Raw genomic sequence first — 23,684 nt, forward strand, 5'->3', positions numbered from 1 at the left:
CGTCCATCTTTAGTAATTCTACTTCCCAAATAACAAAATTCTTCTACCTCCATAATCTTTTCTCCTCCTATTTTCACATTCAGTGGTCCATCTTTGTTATTTCTACTACATTTCATTACTTTTGTTTTGTTTTTGTTTATTTTCATGCGATAGTTCTTGCGTAGGACTTCATCTATGCCGTTCATTGTTTCTTCTAAATCCTTTTTACTCTCGGCTAGAATTACTATATCATCAGCAAATCGTAGCATCTTTATCTTTTCACCTTGTACTGTTACTCCGAATCTAAATTGTTCTTTAACATCATTAACTGCTAGTTCCATGTAAAGATTAAAAAGTAACGGCGATAGGGAACATCCTTGTCGGACTCCCTTTCTTATTAGGGCTTCTTTCTTATGTTCTTCAATTGTTATTGTTGCTGTTTGGTTCCTGTACATGTTAGCAATTGTTCTTCTATCTCTGTATTTGAACCCTAATTTTTTTAAAATGCTGAGCATTTTATTCCAGTCTACGTTATCGAATGCCTTTTCTAGGTCTATAAACGCCAAGTATGGTGGTTTGTTTTTCTTTAATCTTCCTTCTACTATTAATCTGAGGCCTAAAATTGCTTCCCTTGTCCCTATACTTTTCCTGAAACCAAATTGGTCTTCTCCTAACACTTCTTCCACTCTCCTCTCAATTCTTCTGTATAGAATTCTAGTTAAGATTTTTTATGCGTGACTAGTTAAACTAATTGTTCTGTATTCTTCACATTTATCTGGCCCTGCTTTTGATAATATTTTATATAAAATTAATCCACTTACATGTAAAAACTATAATTTAATTTGTATTATTTGCTCCCATTTACACATTTTATTTCTAAGATGTGGATAAAATTTTATAAAAATAGATACAATTAATCAGTTTTATTTATGTAATATGAGTTACAATGATGAAATTATATTACTTACCGACAACTGACATATTCTTGCTATCGAAAGCTATTTTAAAATCTGGTAAATCTGTTGATACTTCACATTTATACAGCCCAGAACTATTGAAGTTTATTTCTTTCAGTGTCACTTTGTTTTTATCAGATGAATTCAACTGAAAAATTATAAAAAGTACAGTTATTCCGTTGTTTAAGTAACAAATAAAAATTAATTTTTTTTATATTTTAAATGTTTATAACAAAAGTCAGCAGCAGGGCTAGTAGGTACATATAAAATCCTACAAAATAATTATAGTTATGAGTAATTTATAATGCAAAATATATTTTTTTAACGTAAAATCCGTTAAAATTTTGATTTTTTTTTAGAGTTAAAGGTTTCTAATAGAAACTAGAAATTAAAAAATCGGAACAGTCAGAATTAATTTTGTAACATACTAAAATTATAGAATACAGGAAGAAAAGATAAGATCACTCAATTAGAATACAAATAAAAGGAAGTTCTTTTCTAATAGTCTATAGAATTACAAACTGAATGAAAATGTAAATAAAAACAAATAAGTGAAAGAAAATGAGAATGATATTAAAGTAACATTATTTTGAAAATTTAAATCGAATATATGAAATATGATACACATAAGATATACTTCGTAAAATAAATATAAAAACCACTTAAAATAACTAAATTGTAAACTCTGTAACACTGAAGAAAAAAAAGTAACTGGGGATATATATTTTCAGAGGATAAGTTATTGAAGTGGCGAACACACAAGCGATGTATGAGTTCTTGTTTTTTCTAATTAAATGCCGATTATAATTTACAAGAATTTTTTATTAAAATTATTTATCCCATAACATCTTTTAAATTTTTATTTACTTAAGATAAGAGTAAATCCTCGATAATACTATGCATTAGTAGTTTAATTGTACGCTCCAATGTTCACTTAAATCAACACAAAATATTACTGTTGTTAGAACAAGACCTAATAATAAGTTGCTTTTCCTTATTTTTGGGGAAGACCTGGGTTGAGACAGCCCTGCCAGGACGGGTGAGCCACTTAGGTGTCCAGTTGCCGGTGATTGGACAGGGACTCCCTTAGTGTTCTTTGCCCCCTCATCGACGTTCGATGAGGGGCAAAGTAAGGTCCTTGTCCCGGTGGGGGATCCCTTTAGGGTACCTTATTTGAAGCATAGCATCAAGACCGGAGTCCCGGTGAGGGGATCTCTACGGTCCCCTCATTAGAGGCATGGCAACTAATTAAAGACCAAGTCCTGGCTGTCTGGGCGGAACGTTAATTATCGATAGGTTGTTTGAAGCGATGGCACACCCTGGAGCTGTGTTCATAATTAGTTTCGGGTCTGGTCCAGGGGGGGTGGTTGATAAAAACTGATGAACTTAAAAAAAAAAAGAAGATATTACAGTTATATGATTTCTCATAAATAAATAGTTGTTTTGCAAACAAAAAATCAACCGTTTTTAATATAGAATCTCTCAACATCATCAAAATCGTGTAGCAAATGTTCAACAACTAATTTCAGATTATTTTAGTCACTTTCACAATAAATGGAATTAAACAGTCACTGTACAGCAAAAACAAAATAGTTTTTCCGTTATTTACATTCATTTAAAACTTTATAAAAACTTCTTAAAATGTTAAGCTGCTGTTACTTATTTATGTTTGGATAATAAAAATAATTAAATAATTTTCTTGTACAATGCGTAAAATTTTAAATAGTAACAAATAACTTCAGTGTTATAATTTTAATACTAATATAAAATTTAATTTATTTTAAATTTTGAATCTAATTATGTTTTCATCACTTTTTATTGTTGATGTTCAATCTTTAAATTAAATAAATGTCTTATTTTTCTGATCTCCTTTAAGATTGTTAAAATTACTAGGGGGTTCCAATTATTCTTTTTTTTTTGGTCTAATAATATACAATGTATTTAGAAAATGTCTTTCTTATTCTCAAAAAAAAAATTAATTTTTAAAAGAGTCATTAATTGCCATTAAACTAATAATTTTATTTTTCACAAACTTTTAAAAATAATTACTCCAAAAACTAAATTAGCTAAAGTGGGTTAATCGACTGGTTAAACTCCTTATCGCAAAATCAGCTGATTTTCGAAGTAGAGAGATATAAGGTCCTTGTAAAGGTAGAAAGTTACTTTTATATGGATTTGAATGCTAGGCTGTGGATTCCGGTGTTCTTTGGTGGTTGGGTTTCAATTAACCACACTACTCAGGAATGGTCGGCCTGAGTCTTTTCCAGACTACATGTTTACCAGTACGTTTTCACTTATATTGCTATAGGTCTGCAGCTACGTCAGGCCTGGCAAACCGGTAGCAGTAATTGCATTAAATATATGCACACACCAAGACCCGGCACTAACCGGAAAAAATGTTAAAGAAAACAAGTAAGTTATTATGCAAAAATTACGTCTGAATGTTAAGAACCGCTGATGTAAATTATTCCGTTACCAATAATTTTGAAGTGTAACAAAGGTTTTATTATTAATTTTATAACTTTAAAAGCGTGATCAACCCTTTATTAATAAATTTACTTATATTTTTATTTATTTTTGTTTTCTTATTCTGGGCGCACAAAGAAGTGTCGTTATCAGCGCCCGGACACGAAATTTATGTAGTAAATAAATATAATTAAATAAAAATTCACAATTAAATAGTAAATTAAAAACTATAACCCAGTAACATAAAAGCACAGCATAAATTGAAAACAGCTGTGATGTGTGCTAAAAGCAAAATAAAACCATAATCCATTAATAAAGTAAATTAAAATAATAGATTTACCATTTTCCGTGCGCCAAATAACATAAATAGCTGAAATGTACTACAAAAACTCAAATATTTAAATATAAACGATCGGGCTTCACAAAACCTACAACATTCGATAATGTCGTCTCATTGTTTCCTAAGATATTTCTGATGATTCACCCAAATTTAAATTTCCGACGCAATCCCGCATAACGGACACAGTCCACAATTCTATATATTCTATGTTTTCAGTCCACAGTCTATGTATTCTTTTAAGTATTATTTTTCATACAAAAATACTTTTAATCGCTTCTTTATTAGAAATATTTTTATATGATTCCTACAAAAGAAAATTAGAACAATCTTCGAATGTTAGTATAGTTTTCTATTTATGAAAATCGAAAATTCGTTTTAGTGATACGAGAAATTTAATAACTTTCGTACGTTGGCAAGAGACGTAATTATTTTAACCGATGACCTCCATATATAAACTTTTTTCTTTTTCTTTTTTTTTTCTTAATAACAATTATAATTACAGTCGGCTCTCCTGCGGAGCCATAAGTTTTCTGACAAAAGCACGTGATAAGGGGGTCCTTAAGAAACCCCCACAATAAGATATACACAATAAATAGTTGAAAGAAAATATAAAATCTAATATGAAATTTCAAGCTCAGTTATAAGCCACAAAACATTAATTTCAGTACCTATAATCAACAAGAAAAAACATTAATAACATAGAAAAAACGAAAAAGAAAGAGGAGTAATAAAGAAATTAGATACGACACCACTAAACTTGACGGAGTTAGATTCCAAACTGTTACGCAGATTCTAAGTTGAGTACATGGACACGTCTCAACCCTCGGACGTCCCTGCTGTTATCGAATAGATTAATTGCAAAGTGGTTTACATGATTCTCAAGCTTCTGCAGGTATGCTGCCGAGCAATCTCACAAACCAACGGGAACTCCGGACAACAGCGAATCTCATCGCGTGAACCATGGCGCTTAGGCAACCATCCTCGCTACTTTGTTCCGGAATCGTTGTATGATTTCCACATTACTAGTACTAACTATTCCCCACAATTATACACTGTACGACCAAATTGAGCGCAGGATAGCCTCATAAATTAAGATCTTGTTGAATAACATGAGGCCTGAATTCCTCTGTAGCAGTCAGTGAAGTTCTCTGTACCTTTCGTTTAGCTAATTCCTCTTCATCCTCAGGTGACACTTCCAGATGAAACGCCGATCCAGGTGAAGTCCCAGATACCATACAGTCTCCGTTTTCGGGATCAAGACATCGAAGTACATACCGGAACAGATACCCCTCCGCATGGCGAATATGACCTCGAATTACCTTGATTAACCTTAACCGTCCACTTCTTCTGCCTCCTGTAGACACGGTCTAACGCCATTTGTAGGTCCTGCAAGGATAGGCCAGGGTCTTCGTTAACGGCCAGGATAGCAGTGTCGTCGGCGAACGTGGCGACGATGAAATCATCCAGAGCCGGAATGTCCGCAGTGAATATGGAATGCAATAGAGAGCCCTGAGGGACACCCGACCTAAATTCAAAGAATCTTGAAAACACGTCATTACATTTCACCTGAGCGAAATGCCCATCAAGATAATTCCGCAAGACTAGGAAGTAGGGTTGAGGAAATTGTAGCCTTGACTTGTAGAGCAAGCCAGATATCCATACCTTATCAAAGGCCTGTTGGATGTCTAAGAACGCAGCCGAACAGAATTAAATCATATATGAAATTAAACGTTATATAAGAATAAAATTTTAAGAATACATTTTTACAATTGCATTATGTTTCAAAGAAAACTAAAACAGAATTTCATAACTTCTAATTATGAACGTAAACGTGTCTTTAAATTTATGTTAGCCCATTACTTTGACATTTTTCTATCAGGAAATCACTCAACGGCTAAACAGACTTTAAAAAATATTTAGGATGAACTTGTTTATCTTACATCAATTTTAAATTTTTCTTAAAATATTGGGTAACAAAAAAGCGAAGCAGTAGAATTTTGTTAACAGATTATAAAGTAAACTGAAATTTATGGTAAAAATAATAAACTGAGCAATTTGTTACCGGATAATTTTATAATAGGATTACTTATCTCAGAATTGTTATTCCTGTATAATTCTCTATTTTTGTATGATTTATATTAGGTTAACACAAAAAAGAAGTCTCATACTAAACGATAAAAAACAAGTTTCATACTTTATGAAATAAATTGATTTTAAATATTCCTTATAAAAAAAAAATTGAGCCAGAAAATATGTAAATAAAGGAGAATTTTTTTGAGATCTGAAGAAAAATATTGAAACTAATTAATCTAAATTATATTTTAAGAATTTAAATAAACTTTCGAGTAGTATGAATAATTATGGATGCAATGTAGTTCCCATTTATTTAAGTTATTCTGTCATAAAATTATCCCTTATAAAATCGATCAGTTTGCCCGTTTCAACTAGCAATATAAAATCGTTTTATGAGATAGACGACAATAAAATAAAGTTAATTAATAATATTTTAAATTACTTGATGCTCAGTTTGATAACTTTCAAAATATTTAGCAGGAGATTCATTTTATTTATTGATTGGCATTTATTTGCTTAGGAATTGTTATATTGAAAAAAAATTACAATATAAAGCTTACAAATTTTGATAAATTGTATGACACATTCCAGTTGAAAATGTTTCAGGGAATTTTCAAATTTTTGATAAAAATATTGTTGTAATGGTAGTTTTAAAAACTTTGACTAAGGTTAACTTACAATTGGTAGAGAACAACTGGCACCCCGAGAAACGGCAGCCAATGTAATGAGTTTAATGAAAAGGGAAAAGTAAAAAGGCATTGTTTTATAATGTCTTCATCAAATTTCATATAAAACTGTGCTATAACATATATATTATATGTGTGTGCTATAAACATAAGAACACCATGTTCAGCATGCTAAATATATTAAGTACCAAATATTAATCTAGAAAATTTTGAGAGACAATCATCCACACCCTTTTTTATGATTGAATTTCAAGAAAAGACAATTTAGAGATTGTGTTGTCACATTCTAGTGACAACACAATCTAGGCCACTAGTTACGACTAGTAGCTTATTGTAACAAGGCCACTACAACGAACAACAAGTTTCATATAAACTTACGACTGTAATTTAATTCGGAATCGCAACTGACAGCGTTGTCAGTTTCACAAACTTTATGCAAAGTACAGAATTTAGTCGATTATAAGAATAATTTATCTGAACATATCAGGATATCCTTCCTTCGCTGCAGAAGTTTCTAAGCCTGTCAACCATAGTTGGTAAAAAGTGAAAAAACTTATCCTGTATTCTATAGTTCACATGAGAATTATACTAGTGCTGTTATGTATATTCCTAATAGTCTGTTTTGAAAAACGTAAACTGAATTTTAATCAGTACCCCTTAATATGGAGTTGTGATTACCACGGTAATCTGTTCACATGGAAAAAACAAAATAAATAACAAGAATTTGGAATTTATAACTACTTTTCCTTCAGTTACAGTCGATATGATCTCATAATATTTGACAAAAATCGAATTAAATCGTTTATCTCTAACTAATGAAGTGAAATAGGTTTTGATATATAAATTACTTTCAATTCTTGTTACTTGATCATACATTTGGGACTGAATAATAAATATCAAAGAATTAACATAAAATGTGGCTATTTTACAGAAAATCCAATGTTAAATAGCATGGTAATACTTCTTGCAATGGACGTTATTCATTTTTCTAAAATTTTGTTTTCATTTAGAAACCGTTTTTGAAATCTTATTACATGCAACATAATTATAAAATCATTGATATAAAACATTATTAATTTAAAAACTATTCCACAATTCTGATTGAGTAATTCACGTGTAACTAAACGAAACGATAGTAAAGCATTTAATGATTTATTCAGTAAATTAGGATAAATATAAATTTAAATATTTATTAACACTAGGATGAATAGAAATAAATAATAATAAAGTAATTTTAAAAAATAAGTCTAGATTTAATTACAAAAATTAATTATAGATATATTAATGCCGGGTATAAAAATTAGATTAATATAAGATTAATGCTAGATCTGGGAAAGGCAGAATAACATTTTTTTTTTATTTTAACTTTTAATCCATAAATGTTGGGGAAAAGAAGAGTTATCGAGAGACCAAGAAGCACGCGTAAATGTAATTTTAGAGAAATATAATATCCTTCGGGGACTAAGATAGTACTAGCCAAAAGGGCGGTTCATGGCCATCGGCCTGACAAATAGGAGTATCAAAAGATCAATAATCCAGGTCATTATTGTATTTCAGTGCCAGTAAATGTAAAAAATTACTCTCTTATGAGTGTTAAATCATTAAATTAAATTCTTTTACTATTAAAGTTATCTATGTTAGTTAAAAATATGATTAAAAGAATAATATAGAATTAAATATATACACCAAAATGTTTATTCATTTTTTCATATAGCGATATTTAATCCCAATAAAATTTTTCCAATGCCAACATTTAAATTAAAATAAACCGCTTTATTTTTCTACCAGTAATAACAGTTTTCATGTAATATTTTTTTACAATAATATACACTGCATTTTTTTTTTTTGAAGGTGATGACGGTTTTTTATAATTTTATCATGTTTTCATCATTAAGGTGTTTCCATAACAAACGTTTTTGTACTAATACGCTTATAATACTTTTAGTTTTTTATGATTCATGAAAAATTAATTACCGACAGGTATATTTTAACAGTGGAACTATACATATTTTTTTTTTAATAACTATATATAGAACCATGTATATTTTTATTTAAAAAATAATAATAATATACACGTCAATTATTTATTTTTTCTGGAATATTTATAAAAGTCAACTCGTGTGAAATTTAAAAAAAAAGTTATTTAGGGAATTCAAAATTTAAGGAATAAATTTTTTGTAAAAAGGTGAATGATTATAAGTAGATTACTTTTAAATTATACTAACTGGAATTCTGGTTATAAAAAAACTGAAAGAAATGTGAAAAAATAATTCATTGTGATAATGGAGTATTTAAGAACTGACTAAAATAGAAAGAAATGTAATTTGATGATGATAATAAGAAGGAATATACGAGTAACAACTCATCTGGGAATCCCCTTCGTAGAAAATTCCTTTCCAGGTCGGGATCACAGAGGGGAAAAAGAGAGGAAGACAGATAAAAATTATTAGGATCCTTACAGACTTTAGAAAGGAAAGAAGTTAAGCTGTTGCTTGTTTCCTTATAAAGCCTTCTTTTCTCATAAGAAATGAAGAAAAATCATTATGACCTAGAAAAAGGAAGAGTGTTTAATTGAAACATACTGTATGGAATAACAGATTCAAGGAAGAAGAAAAATTTTGGAATAATAGTATTTTTATTAGAATTTTAAATTTATTAAAATTCTTACCATGGAATTTTTGAAACAGATTCAACTACTTTTAAATATTATGTATTTCCAGACATTTTGATAATTTGTTTAAATGAAATACTAACTGGAGGTTTTATATAAAACGCTTTCATGCTGCGTGATCAAAGAAATGGAAAAATCACGTGGTTAAATCACGTGCTTAATGAAGCACGTGATTCAATAAACAATATTTCCAGTGATTTAATGATTGATGCTAGAGAAAAGATTAATCCTGTTTGATAAATGTATATAGTTAAGTTAAAAATTAACTTCTTATAAATGAGGTGGAAAATTAATCGTACAATTTGACTTAAAACAGTTAATTATGTTCCTAACACAAAAATGTGCTAATTGATTGAATTAAACTTTCGAAGTCATACATGTTTATGATTTTTTTTAAGTGGATTGTAAAAAATTGTTAAGATTAACAATTTTACAAGCCTATAAAAAATCATATTGCTTGGTTATTTCTACAAATGTAAAATATAATTTTTATCTGAAAAAACAGTTAGTAATATATATATATATATATATATAAACTCTCTTGTAATGTAAGAGAGTTTGTATGTAAAACAAAAAAGAGAGTTTGTTTGTTTGTTTATATTTAAGCCAATTCTTACCAAGGCGGCAGAAAACTGGATTGGAGACTGAAAAATGGAAGGTCAAGTAGAGGCAGCAGAAATTAAATTCAAAAGAAGCATGCTAGGGAAGTCAAGAAGGAATAGCGTAAGGAGCAGTTTGATTAGAGGAGAACTGAAATTTGGAAGCCTAATCGTGTCAATTGGAAGATTATAGCTCAGATGGTTTGGGCGTATTGAAAGGATGGATGAGGAAAGATTACCAAACAGGATTCTGCATACAGAGAAAACTGGTAGAAGACCAAGGGAGTAATCCAAGAATGAAATGGATAAATACGGTGATGAAGAAAGTAAGCAAAAGGAAGGATGTACTGAGGGTAATGGAAGAGAAATGGTTCATTAATTTTATAGAAGATCATCACAGGAAAACTAGGATTAAAAGAAATTGTTAATTATACATGTATATATATAAATTATTTTATTATGAGTCAAGGTTGAATTATACAAGGTTGACTTACCACATGGTAAGTCCTACCATAGACATGGTATGACCTACCGCAGTCATCTTGGATGGATTTATCTTAGAGTAAGAAACGATTTTGAAAATCTTTTAAATAGATTTTCATTTCAAGGAAAATAAGCAGCAAGATATTTGCTATTAGAAGGAAGTTTATGCTGAATCTACTGATTTCTTCTCATCATTAAAAAAACGGTTTCGCTGAATTACATAAACGCTTATTTATATTTTCTTGGTAGTTATGTAGGAAATAATCCGATGGAGTGAAAGAAAACACACTTCGGTCTCAGAAAAGAAACCAGTTACGAATATTAAAAAAGTTAAAGTAAAACCAGAAATTTGTCTCATTCACTTTGATTGGCTGTAGCGCCAATCAGAGTGATTGGATTAGAAATACAACTGAGTTGGCCCAGTTGTAGCCAATGAGACACAGCCTTATTTGCATTCTTTTAAGGATGTAGCCTCACTTTGCTTAAAAGTACTAAAAGTTTACTAAACGTACTTAACAGTACTTTTAGTTTTTTCAGTCCATCTGGTAATATGACAGTATTATTATTTTATCTTTAGACGCAATTTCATTGACTTTAATAATTTATCTGTATTTTTAATATCGTGATAACACCTAAATTTTAATCAAATATATATTTTTAAAAAAATAATGAAACAAAATAGAAAATATTGTAATAAAAATGTTAATATTAACATACTGTGTTTATTTTAAATTATTCTTAACAATCTCAAGAAAATGTATTATTATAACATTATTTTAAATATCCAATCTGAAGATAATATAACGTAATGTGAAAGAGCTGTACATCTATTTTGTTACTCTTTACTTTGTTTACTTTGTTTAAATTTATTTAGAATTTATTACAATGTTTACTGAAGCCTATTATTTTCAGTCGGTTCATTATAATAACCAATTTTTTTAGAATATAAGTGAAAATTCTGACTATAAGAAACCTAATAAGTTCTAATAAGAGAGTGTAAACATTGTCACAATTTAATATCTTTAAACTAAGATAAATAAATCATGAAGAATATAAATCATTTTTTCGTTATTATCAATAAAAAGCTGGCAAAGTATTGTATGACTTCCCCTGCGACGCCAATTAAAGAGTAGTATTTTAATTTCTTTAAAAATTGTAAAATAAAAAATTCTACAAATTCGTAAAAAAAAAAATACTTATATAAAAAAAGTTGTAAAAACAATAGAATCGTAAAATAGTTTTCAAAACTATAAAATGTAATAATCTTAACATCATTATATATACATGCGCAATTTTTCCGTATTAAAAAGACAGTTTTAATAACGCTAAATAATAAATAAAGTTTTACAAACTTTATAATAAAGTTTTTAATTAACTATATTATTACTTTTTATAATAAAATTTTATAAACGTTGAGATTAAAAATAAGATTTTTCCGAAATTTTTTTTTTTAAATTAGAAAGCTCACGTAACAAGGGAATTTTTCTATATTATTAAAAATTACGATGATTGCAAAAATAAGATTTAAGCATGAAGATTCCCAAATTTTGAATGAAAAAAAAATTTTATTAAAAATTTACTTATAAATAAGTGATCCCTAACAAAATATAAAACACGTGAATTATAAAGAAAATTGTTTAAAAAATTGAAAAAATAAAGTATACCTTTTATGAATGTAATGAAAATAATTATTTTTCATTTTGGATACGAAATATAATATTGGTGCCAAATTCATTTACATATTAATTGTGATAAAGGAAAATAGAAAAAAAATGTAATAATAAAAATTAAAAATTTTAGAACCTAAATCAAGAAAACGGAATATATAATTTTTTGAGGAAAAGAATTAATTTTCAGAAAAACCTTTCTATAAATATTCATTTATAGTTTAAGCTTAAGAAATTAATTTAAATAAAGTTTTTTTCTTGATATAAACCCACCGTAATCGAAGTTAAAAAAAAAATAAAAAAATTCCTTCGGCACGTCAGAAGGAGAAGGTTTGCTTATTCATCGGTGCTAAGTAGGCAATAAAAAAAATTTCTACCTTAAAGTTAAGAAAAACTTCAAATTTACTCTACACGACAATGGTCGCATGTAAAAAAAAAGCTTCACATATTTAGCATACAATCAAAATTTAGAAATAGTTCCATCTTGTTACAATTCCTGAAATATTTTAGTCATCCCTTAGCGTAAAAGTTGGTCATATCAAAAATTGTTTCAGACTTAGATAATGTTTATAGAACTAACGAAAACTTTAAAACGATTTGATACCGTGCCTATTAAGGGAAGTATAATTTTGTTTGTCTTTAAAACCCCATTTTTTCCACCCACTGAACCAATGGTTGACGATATCAAAAGACTTTGCTTAGATGAGTTTTAGACCCTTAATCAAAGAATAGTATGAACTTTAAACGAATTCGATATTTTACTTAATAAGAAAGCTATAGGGTTTTTTTGTTTTTTTTTCGAAAAAGCGCCCCCATTTTCACCCTATAGTCCGATTTTGGTCGTTAACAAACTCGACCGAGATATAGAGACGAGTTATTTTTAAGGAACAATTTAAAAGTGACTGGCACAAAATTATGGCAGTTATCGTATTCACAAGAAAGTGAAATATATATAAACATTTATATATATATATATATATATATATATATATATATAAATGTTTATATAAACGTTTGAACCGACGGTGGTTTTGGGATCTGATGGATGTGAAACGCGAAGATATGTCGAAATCTTCCGAAAGTCGAATTATGGTACCCATTACAATAGGTAGCTTTCTTATGAAATCTACATAAATTTCTGCATTTTAAAAATTTCTTAATAATATGAAAAATGATTTCATCCACTGGAAGATAGTGCAAAAAACGAAAAAATTCATATATTTCAACTTTAAGAGGTGGGAAGTTGATTTTTTTTAAACTTTTTTTTTATTATTTATGTATACATTGTAGGCAACAAATATGATTTTTTAATGTTTTCTCTAAGAGCCTCTTAAACAAGAAAATTTAAATTAGTTTTTTCATAACCCCCTTTTGTTTTTGAAAAAACGAATAATCAGTGCCCCATATATAATCGTAGAAGTATCTGAGCCATATTTGGAGAAAATCAGTTTGCTTATTCCTGAGATTTAAGGCCAGAAACAGTGCGATACAAATACGTACATTATACACATGTTTTTTTTTTTTTTTGCTTTTTTTTTGTCTAGATAAAGTAATTGAAGTCTAAAACTTAAAGATTTCCAAAAACCCCATTTTTGACACGATCACCATAATTTCCCCTTTAATACAGCTATTCTAGTTATATTTGTCGGGAAAGAAAAACAAACAAAAAAAATATTTAAACAACTTGTATTATTATTATTATTATTATTAGATTATATACATCGTAACAATATAAGCTTTTATTAAATTTTTACGCGGTTTTATATTTGAATATTATTAAGTTTTAGTTTATCTTAAGAGATAAAAATAACTAAAGCAGGATAAATATTTAAAGGAGAAGGTAGTAAAAAGTAAAACAATTTAATTTTCTGTTTACATGTCCTTTTCTAATTTCTTTCTTTAACACTACAAGAATATAACAGAATTTCCATGTACTATCTTTTTAACGCCACCTTCAAAATGTATTAAAGTTCCTTTGGGGATACATGTTCTTGTTTTGCATTGAAATTACTCAGTTACTCCACAACCCATTAAATTGTATGTAGCATTACGTCACATCATCTTTGTAAACAATAAAATTAGAGTTGCATAATAATGCATATTATACAGCTAACATAGTTCAACTTAAATTGTATCGTTACGTTACAGAATTAGCTTTTTATTAATACTTAAACCGAAATTTATCAGTATCTTTTATTTAATTATTTGTATATATTTCAAACTCAAAAATCATCAACAATATTTTTCTGTAGTTTTAATATTTCATTCTACGAAATGAGATACAGAAATGATTCCATGAATTTTTGTAATTAAAAATACCCAAACGTAAAGTTGAATTAAGGAATTACATTTGTTTTTTAATTATGAATCTCCAAATTGAAAATATAATACGAAGTTACATTTATAGTTATAAATAATTATAATTAAATTATAATGTGTGTTTTATTATATTATGACTAATATTAAAATATTATCAATTATTATAATTATATTTATTCTATAAATAAAACAATATATATTTTTTTAAAAACTGGAGAAGATAACATTTCAAAAAATATCAGTATAAGAGTAGATATAATGAAAAAAAAAAATATATATATATATATGTTCTCTATACAATACATAATACAATGCATTTATAAATAATCAGTTAACTCATTAATTTTAAACTATATTTGTTTGATCGTGCATTTTTTGTAGAGTATATACTTGAAATTTCTACCGCCATCCAACTTGAAACGGAATGTATATCCAGTCTACATGGACACAAGTCACCGGTGAATATAATTTATTTATATTTATTTAAAAACGTACTGAATACATTGGAAATAACCACTGTAGTATCGTTGTAGAAATTCTTTTCATTTCAAGAAACAGAGCTATCAAATAGTAATCATGCAAGGAGAACTTAACAGATGTACCTGCTCGAAAAAAATAGTAATTAGTTGAGAAGTTAGTAAAGATATCTTCTAAATTAAACTTTATATAAAAGGTTTAACATAAAGAATTTAACGTAAAGTTTATAAGTGATCTACTTTATATTAATCAATCTATAATTCTTTTTTTATGGTTTGAACGTTCACACCTGCTATCCATTTGCTGTCGCTCGATAAGATTAAAATAAAATACACAATTTTTCAACGATAGACGTATAAGCGAATTAAAAATAAAACAATTGTAAAGAACTTATTAATTGTAACATTCATAATAGTTAAAAGATCATTGAAAAATTTTAAGTTAACTTTTTTAAAACTGTGATTGATTGAAATTTAGTGCGTTCCGATTGGTCAGGTTCTTTTATTTTTATCTGTGATTGATGAAAATAAAATGCATTTTTTTTTTGTTTCTAACTGGTTAAAATCTTTTACACTTGTGATTGGATAAGAAGGTGTTTCTTGTTTCATTCATCGCTAAATGAATCCTGTTACATATAGTCTTCAAAACACAGGTTATACTTAGTTCTACAACTGACATCTTTACTCTGTTTTGTTTAGTAAATAACAGTATAGTAATCATTATTACTCTCAAAAAAATCAAGTCGATTAATGTCTAAGATGAATTTTATTTATCATAAATTTTAGAAAAACTGTGAAATACTAAAATTTAACAAATTATTGTATTCCTTTAGTAAGAAATTATGGATTACCATAAAAACTATAGGTTATGAAATTATCAAAATAAAAAATAAATAATAATAATAAATAATTAATTATTAATGATTATGAAATTATGGATTGACTTTATTCAGCATAAATGTTGGAGAAAAGAAGACTTATCGAGAGACCAAGAAGCACGCGTAAATGTAATTTTAGAGAAATATAATATCCTTCAGGGTCTAAGATAGTACTAGCCAAAAGGGCGGTTCATGGCCATCGGCATTGACAAATAGGAGTATCAAAAGATCAATAATCCAAGTCATTATTGTATTTCAGTGCCAATAAATGTAAAAAATTACTCACTTATGAGTGTTAAATCATTAAATTAAATTCTTTTACTATTATAGTTATCTAGTTAGTTAAAAGCACGCGATTGACTTTATTCAGCAGGGTAATCTATCACAATTTAAAAATCTTTTACTTAGCACTTTTTGCTTTTTGATTAAAACTAGATGCTTTTTTATTTCTTAAGTAATCAATATCAGAGTTGCCTACAAAAAAGTAAATCTATAAAAAAAATTTATATAAATTAAACAAAATTTACAATAACAAAATAATAATTATATGTTTTAATAAAAGAAAAAAAAATGACTGTTGATGAAATACTAACCTTGGTAGAATTGTAATGTATCTACAATATGAATAATTTAAATAATAAAAAAGGTTTATTTAAAAAAAAGAATAAGAGTTTTTAACTTTATTGGAAATTTTAATTTATTCTAGACTTTTAAAATGTTTAGTATAGCAAGTAAAATCATCCTCGCATTGCTAATGCTGTCTCCTCTCTCTCTCTCTCTCTACATATATATATATATGTATACATATATATATATATACACTTTCATAAAACTAGGTAATAATTTTTTTTGTTTTTTTATGTGTTAAATAAGTAAATGGGCATGAAAAAAAAATTAGAATCGCTTTTAAAATACAGAGAGAAGTTATAAATGCATATCTTATTCTTTATCTCTTAAGCTATAGCACTCATTATACAGCACTACTATATCTCTTATGTAATAAAATTTCTGTAGTTTAGACTGGATATATAAACCAATGTAATAAATAATTTTACAACTAAAAGATCTTCAATAATGTTTAGCATAAATCTTGTGTTCTTGCAAACTATACTGTTTTATTTACGTTTAAAAATCAGCATTAAAACAAGTTGAAGAAATCTTAAATTACATTTACTACCTTTTATACATCATCTATGATGTATAAAACTTTTAATATATATAATGTAACACTTTAATATATGTAATGTAGTAAGTATGTTTGCCAAGTCGGATTTCCAGGGTAAAATCTACAAAAAATGTTTTATGTACATACACATGCGTACGCGCGCAAACACACACATAAATACACCTGCTTTTTACATAATCTAATCCGCAAAACTAGCTTGGAAAACTGTAAAATTTCTTTGCCATAGATTCTCTTGACGAGATAAATCTAATTTATTGAATTTCATTTATATTTTAGTAGCTGACGGGGTGCGCCTACCCATTTGATAATATATGACAAGAGAGCGGTAGGACCCGAAGCAAGTAGTGTATGGCACCATCCTTAGTTCGCTCACGCAATTAGGTTAGCTCTAGGAGCTAGTTAGGACACTGGTCGCTAAACTGATTCAAGGTACAGTAGCCGTTTGTGGCACAGACATTCGGTCTTATGCTTTAGGGCAACCGAATGGGGTGGTTGCGGGAGAAATGCCATGCAGATCAATTGCCATTGATTTATTATATTATAACATAAATTTTTATCATCATATTTAAATTAAAGAATAAGTGAAAACATCTTTTATGAGTTTTGATAGTTTTTTAAAACCTCTTCGAAAGAAGATAATTTTCCACTAAAATAAAGCGAAACAGAGTTTATTAAAAATTAAATTTTAAAAAACGCTTTGGACTCCTTTACTCTAAAATAAAAAATGGAATATTATGATTCCTGTAAGATAATAAATTACATTAAGATCAATTGAAAAAAAAAATTAGTTGTTCTTTATTAATTTTCTTTTAGTTTATAACAGTCAATGATTCAATTTAGATTATATTCTATAATTTAATTATAATAATAAAAAAAAACATGAGCAATGAAGAAATAAGTTTCATTAATAATTTACAACAACCTAAATGAATATGCCTATAAACCTTTAAAATATGCAAGAAATGAACATGTTATATTTCATAAGGACATAACTGGCTAGTTTTTTAACTATCTGCGAGCCTGTCTCCTTAAAAATAAGTTGACATAATCTCCGTTTTCCTCTTTATATTCTGTTTATAACAAAAAAATTAAAAATTCCATATTTGTTTAAAAATTGTATTTCATAACAACCTGTTTTTATTATTTTTCAAAATATAACAGGTAAAAGTGCGAACTAGAGTGTATCTTAAGATTAACCGGTATATTACAAAATTTACCGTTTTATGATGGTAAATGTTCAAATGTCCTTTTAAAATGTTTCCATTTCGAATTTTTACTAACAGTTTGGGTTAAATGTTAAGATTTACCGTGTGGTGGTAAAATCATAATATTTTTATTTTTAACAAAATTTCGAGCTAATATTTTTTTTTTAAATTATTTTTTGCGATATAACTACATTAGTGTAGTTGTAATAGTGTATTACACCAAGTTATAATAGTGTTACCTAGTGTATCACAGTATTAGTGAAATAGTTACACTATTGGTTATTTCTGAAATAATTTTTATTTAGCAATGTGCGATGAATTTTTGTAAAACTACTAAAAACACCTGCAACCAAAAATATAAAAATTGATAAAATTAACGAAATGTACTTAGAAAAGGACATTTAAACTTATTTTAACCATTTTGTGTAAAAAGAACATTTAAAAACTTTTAAACAATTTTTTTAGAATGTAAATTAATTGACAAAAACAAGTACGAGTCCTTTTTACTTGTTTTTTAGTTCAATTATAATTAACTGATACAGTGTTTGATTCATAAAATAAAAAATTGTTTTGTGGCAACGGGGTTGACTGAAGGTAATTTATTAATCATTTCTCCAGCAGAAATCTCGTTTCCTATTTTTGCAACGCTAATAAAATCTTCTATACTCAGTATTTATTATTATTAGTTTCTTGCATATAGAGTGTAAATGTGTCAATTGTGGTATCAAATTGATAAAAGTCATCATTTTTAGTTATGATTGATTTTGGGATTACATCTGGCCGGTCTGCATTTGACAATGTCTTTTATATTCTAAAAATGAATGTAACTAACAAACGTGTTGGAAAATGTACGAACAAGTCGGTAAGCTAATAAAAATCTCCAAGTACAGCTTTTACTATAACGCAGAGGAAAATCTTTACATTTTTTACTAACTGTTAAAAGTTCGAAATGGAAAGGTCTTTAAAAGGATCTTCGGACATTTACCATCAAAAAATGCCCTACGTTGCACTTTTATAGTAACAAACACACGCGCGCACGCATATATATATATATATATAAAACCGTACCCAGAAAGCAAATTGTCCTGATTGACTGACCGATTCATCATTCATCAACGTCCACCCAAAACAACTGAAGATAAATTGATGATTTGTATCCATATTCTTGCCGTGCAAGCCCTCACTAAGAAAGGATTTTTTTAAATTCGAGTTTTACGGGTTAAAATGGAATAATAATGAAATTTACTGTTTTTCTTTTAATTTCTCAGTAATAAATTAAGAGACAAACTTGATTTTTGTAGTGGGTAATCTTCATGTGAATATCTAAAAGTAACTTCTCCGTTTTTTTTTTGTTGAAATTCTGAGTTTAAAAGCTAAAATGGATTTTGATTTTTTTTTTGAAACCCGGTTATTTTTTTAAAATTTTACTGTAACAAATCAAGATATCAACTTGATTTTTGGTGTGTGTAATTTTCATGAATGTATGTAAAAACTAATTTCTAGATTTTACGAAATTCGATCTTGAAAAGAGGGAAGAAAGGTAAAAAAAACATTAGAAAATGATTGCAAATTTTTCCATTTCCGACTATACTAAACGAGATATTTACTAGATTGGGGCTTGCAAATACTTTTCATATAAATATCTAAAAATCACTATCGGGTTTTTTTTTAATTTCGATTTTTTAAGAAATGCACAGGTGTACGGGGCTCTGCTTCTCAATCTACGCAGCCGATGCTAACGTTACTACATGTGTTACTGTATGTGTAATGTGACTGGTTGCACCTGGCTTCGGTTACTTGACAAAAAAACAATAAATGAAAATAATTATAAAATTTTCTAAAAAATTAGATATAAAGCAATTAGGATGCTTTATATCTATAATCCTACGAAATTATTTTTTGAAAATCTTAAATACCTTACACGTATTTAAAATACTTTGAATTTTGTAATAATTACTAAATTTTTATAATTAAAAAAAATCCAGGCGTTGACCAACTAATTTTCATATTCATATTCTAATTCTGATTACGGATATCGGAAGTGAAGCCGCGACGGGAAACGCATATATATATATTATTTTAATATAATGTATATAAATATATATATATATATATCATCTCCGGGACATCTGTCGAGAGGACCGTACTCCACAGGGTATAAGAAAACGGCCTCATGCCATATTAAACGAACCACCGTGAAGAGGCGGTACGAGAGTCAAAAAATGACAAACCAGGCTTAGGAGCATCTATACTGCGTAACTTATAAATGGAAACCGCACAAAAATTCCGGCCGCGAAAGTGACCGTTTTCGCAATTAAATTTTGTTAAAACTATAAAAAGCTAGACATCATCCCACACCGTCCCACGAAGAGACCACAATTTCATTTAGTCAACATATTCGACTCCCTCCGGAGAACGGGGCGCATTTCTCCCTCCAAAAAACTACAGTTCCGGTAGGCGCACTCCTGCCAGCCCATAGGTGCTGGTACCGAAAGTACTTCAGTTGATGGATTGAAGGGGAATCACATCGGGATTACTAGGCTCAAAAGCTTAGACTATCACGGTCAGAACCAGTAAATTACACCATGGTCCAAACGGATAGGAACGCAAATTACCAAATCCGTCCATACATCATAAAACTTAAAATTTATAACCGCCACTAAATAACCGATGAAATCCGCCCGATAATAGAAAGATACAGCAGCAAGGGACATTGTCCAGGCTCTGCAATCTTTAGGGAGAAATATTGAAACTCCCGCAATTCTTACGTTCCGTTCCGTTTCCATATATATATATATATATATATGAAACAATATGTCCTCTAACTGAATGATAATCAACGCCCATCAAAAACTAGTGAAGGATAAATTGATAAAAATTTGTATGCACGTTCTTCTAACGGTGTAAGTGCAGACTAATAAATGATTTTTTTAAATTCCGAGAGTTGAAACGGGGTAACATTAATTTTTTTTACGTTTTTTTTTTAAATTTCTCGTAAACAGATCAAGATATCAAATTTATTGTTTTTTGTATGTAATTTTCTTGCGAATATCTAAAAACCATTACTAGATATTTTTTTAATTCGACCTTCAAAAGGGGTAAGAAAGGAAAAAAATTTTAAATAGCAATCGAAAATTTTGCCCATTTCCGATTATACTAAACGACATATTCACAAGATTTGGGCTGGAAAATATTCCTGGATTAATATTTAAAAACCATTTTCGTGTTTTTTTTTTTAATCTTAGTATATTAAGTAACAAAAAAACATAAATAGTTTTTTTGGATTTTGTTGTTTTATGCTGTCGCTGTTGAATCTAACTTTATGAAATTTGGTACATTGTGATGGCAAATTATGCTTATAATTCTGATTATTTATTTCATGAGCGGAGTCGGGACGGGAAATGCTAATATAAAAATATATATATATATATATATATATATATATATATATATATATATATATATATTTTATTTATATGCCACTGTACTATATCATTTTCAATAAGTTTCTTTTTAATATTAACGAAATCTAATTAATTTAATTTTGATTTGATATTTTTATAAATGAGAAAGCTTTAAAATAATATTCGAATAAATGACATTGTTTTTGTTTTATTGACTCCATACGTCATTTAATAATTTTTTCATTATGTTTATTATTAGGTTAATTATACCGATAATGATGATTAAATTTAATGAAAGCTATAATAACAAATATTAAAAATGCATTTTCATGCTTCATACACAAGAGAAAAGAATAATGAATACAAACCAATGGTTGTGGTTTATTGGTAAATACGTACCCTATACACCATACAAATACAACTAAGGTCTGGTTATATAGTTTGCATTTGCAATTAGTCTGCGCGATTGTCGTTCGGCACGAATGAACTGCTGGCTATTGTGACAATCGTTATTTATTGAAGTTATCAATTCTGTAACGTCGTTGAATTTTTTTTCAGTTGGTATACATTGAATATTCAATATTACTTCCCTATACTGTCATCCACTGGTGACCTTTCATTATTTGTTTTTCTGTGTTTGCATTTCTGCTGGTGTTTTTGAATGCATTTTCTTTTTCATACTATTAAAAAGGGAAAATTGGATAGAATTTATCGATAAAAGTGCATATTTTCCGTAAATATTTACCCTTTCTTTTAAATCGGCTTTTCCTCTTCTCCTATACGATTCATATTCCCCTACTATTTTTATAACATATTACTCTGCTTTTATATTTTAAAACACTTTTTCATTCATAGCATAACGCTCTGTCACTTCCTTTATCTTTTATTTTTCATAAATTTAACTTAAATTGAATAAAATTCTTTGTTTAAATGATACAATTTCTGCTCTGTATAACTCTTATATTAAATTTCTATTGTAATTTTAAAGCAATTTGTTTTAATGTGTCTGCCCTAAATATCACTTAAACTAATTTATTAAATCACAATTTTTATTTTTTGTTCAGTTACATTCATTCATTTCTCATTAAATTGCACCTCTTCAAAGAAATTTTTATTATAATTTATACGTATTTATTAAATGAATTTAATACATAGCGTAAAGCATAACTTTTTTTATTTTGAAATACTTTTATTTATAATTGATATAAACATATTACATGTAAGTGGAAGCAGTTGGATCTCAAGTTTAAACACATGTACTGGCTGATAGGACAGATCTCGGCTTCAGCAGAAAGTAAATTATTGATTCAAAAATCCGTTTTAAAGCCTGTTTGGACTTAAGGGCTTGAATTGTGCGGTACGGCATGTAATTTCAGTATTGACGTACTTTAACGCTACCAAGAAAAAACATTGCGGAAAATGCTCCACATACCTTGGTACATAAGTATTAGCCTCATGTATAATGATCTTAAATTGCAAACCGTTCGGCCAGAAATTTCTCTGGTCAGCCTACGGTATCAAAATCGTAATCGACACCCGAATTATTTGTCGATCAATTTAACACGATTAGTGATTTTTCAAGATTGCTGAGGAACAATATTTTTGCTTTCCCTTATCGTTTCAATTAGGTGAATTTATGATCTGGTCGTACAGAGTGCTCTTCTATTTCATTATTAAGTCACAAGCCGCTGGGTCTGTGGCTACTTAATGTTAGTTTACATAGATCTTATTTTCTTATTGTACAATTATCTTGCTGAACAGATTGTAAAGTTGCTGTGTCTTTAAAATAATCTGTTCACCTTTCCCTGGTAGACAAGACTGGAGTCCATAGTTGTAATTTAATTGAAGGCTTAGATCAAAAAGAAATTAGAACATTAAGGGAAATAGGATAAACTTCCTTTGTTGCGATCAACATTGCTGGTGGTATGCATTATATTTACCAAATAGACTCACATACGGGACATTTACAATCACAAGTAGCTTATTTTAATATAGAACTAGGTGCGGGGTTTGTGCTTCCGCGAACTCGGTTAGGTGTTTCAGAGGGCAACGAGGTAGGACAGTCAAGATGTCCGGAAGAGGCCTGCAGCGAAGGCAAAAGCTGGGTTAAAAATCACTGTTGTAAATGTCTACCGAGGCATTTACATCGGTGACATCCCAACCGAGACCTGAATTATTTCTGTGAGGTGTAATCAGTTAGAGGGTCTGAAGACGACTCCCGATAAAGCCCATCAGAGCTATGATCGGAGGGGGGGGACGGCCGGAATCGTCACAAGGTGGGTGTCTACCCCTCTTC

General features: G+C 28.6%; 1 protein-coding gene across 1 annotated transcript in view; it reads right to left on the reverse strand.

The window, feature by feature from the left end:
* The window catches only part of LOC142327515 (uncharacterized), a 156,420-nt gene that overhangs the window by 71,555 nt on the left and 61,181 nt on the right, over positions 1-23,684 (reverse strand). The window contains exon 3 of the mRNA XM_075370641.1: positions 948-1,083. Coding sequence (XP_075226756.1) covers positions 948-1,083 — 136 coding nt within the window. The remainder of the gene's footprint in view (positions 1-947; positions 1,084-23,684) is intronic.

The sequence above is a fragment of the Lycorma delicatula genome, chromosome 7, assembly GCF_047948215.1.
Source record: "Lycorma delicatula isolate Av1 chromosome 7, ASM4794821v1, whole genome shotgun sequence".
NCBI lineage: Eukaryota > Metazoa > Arthropoda > Insecta > Hemiptera > Fulgoridae > Lycorma > Lycorma delicatula.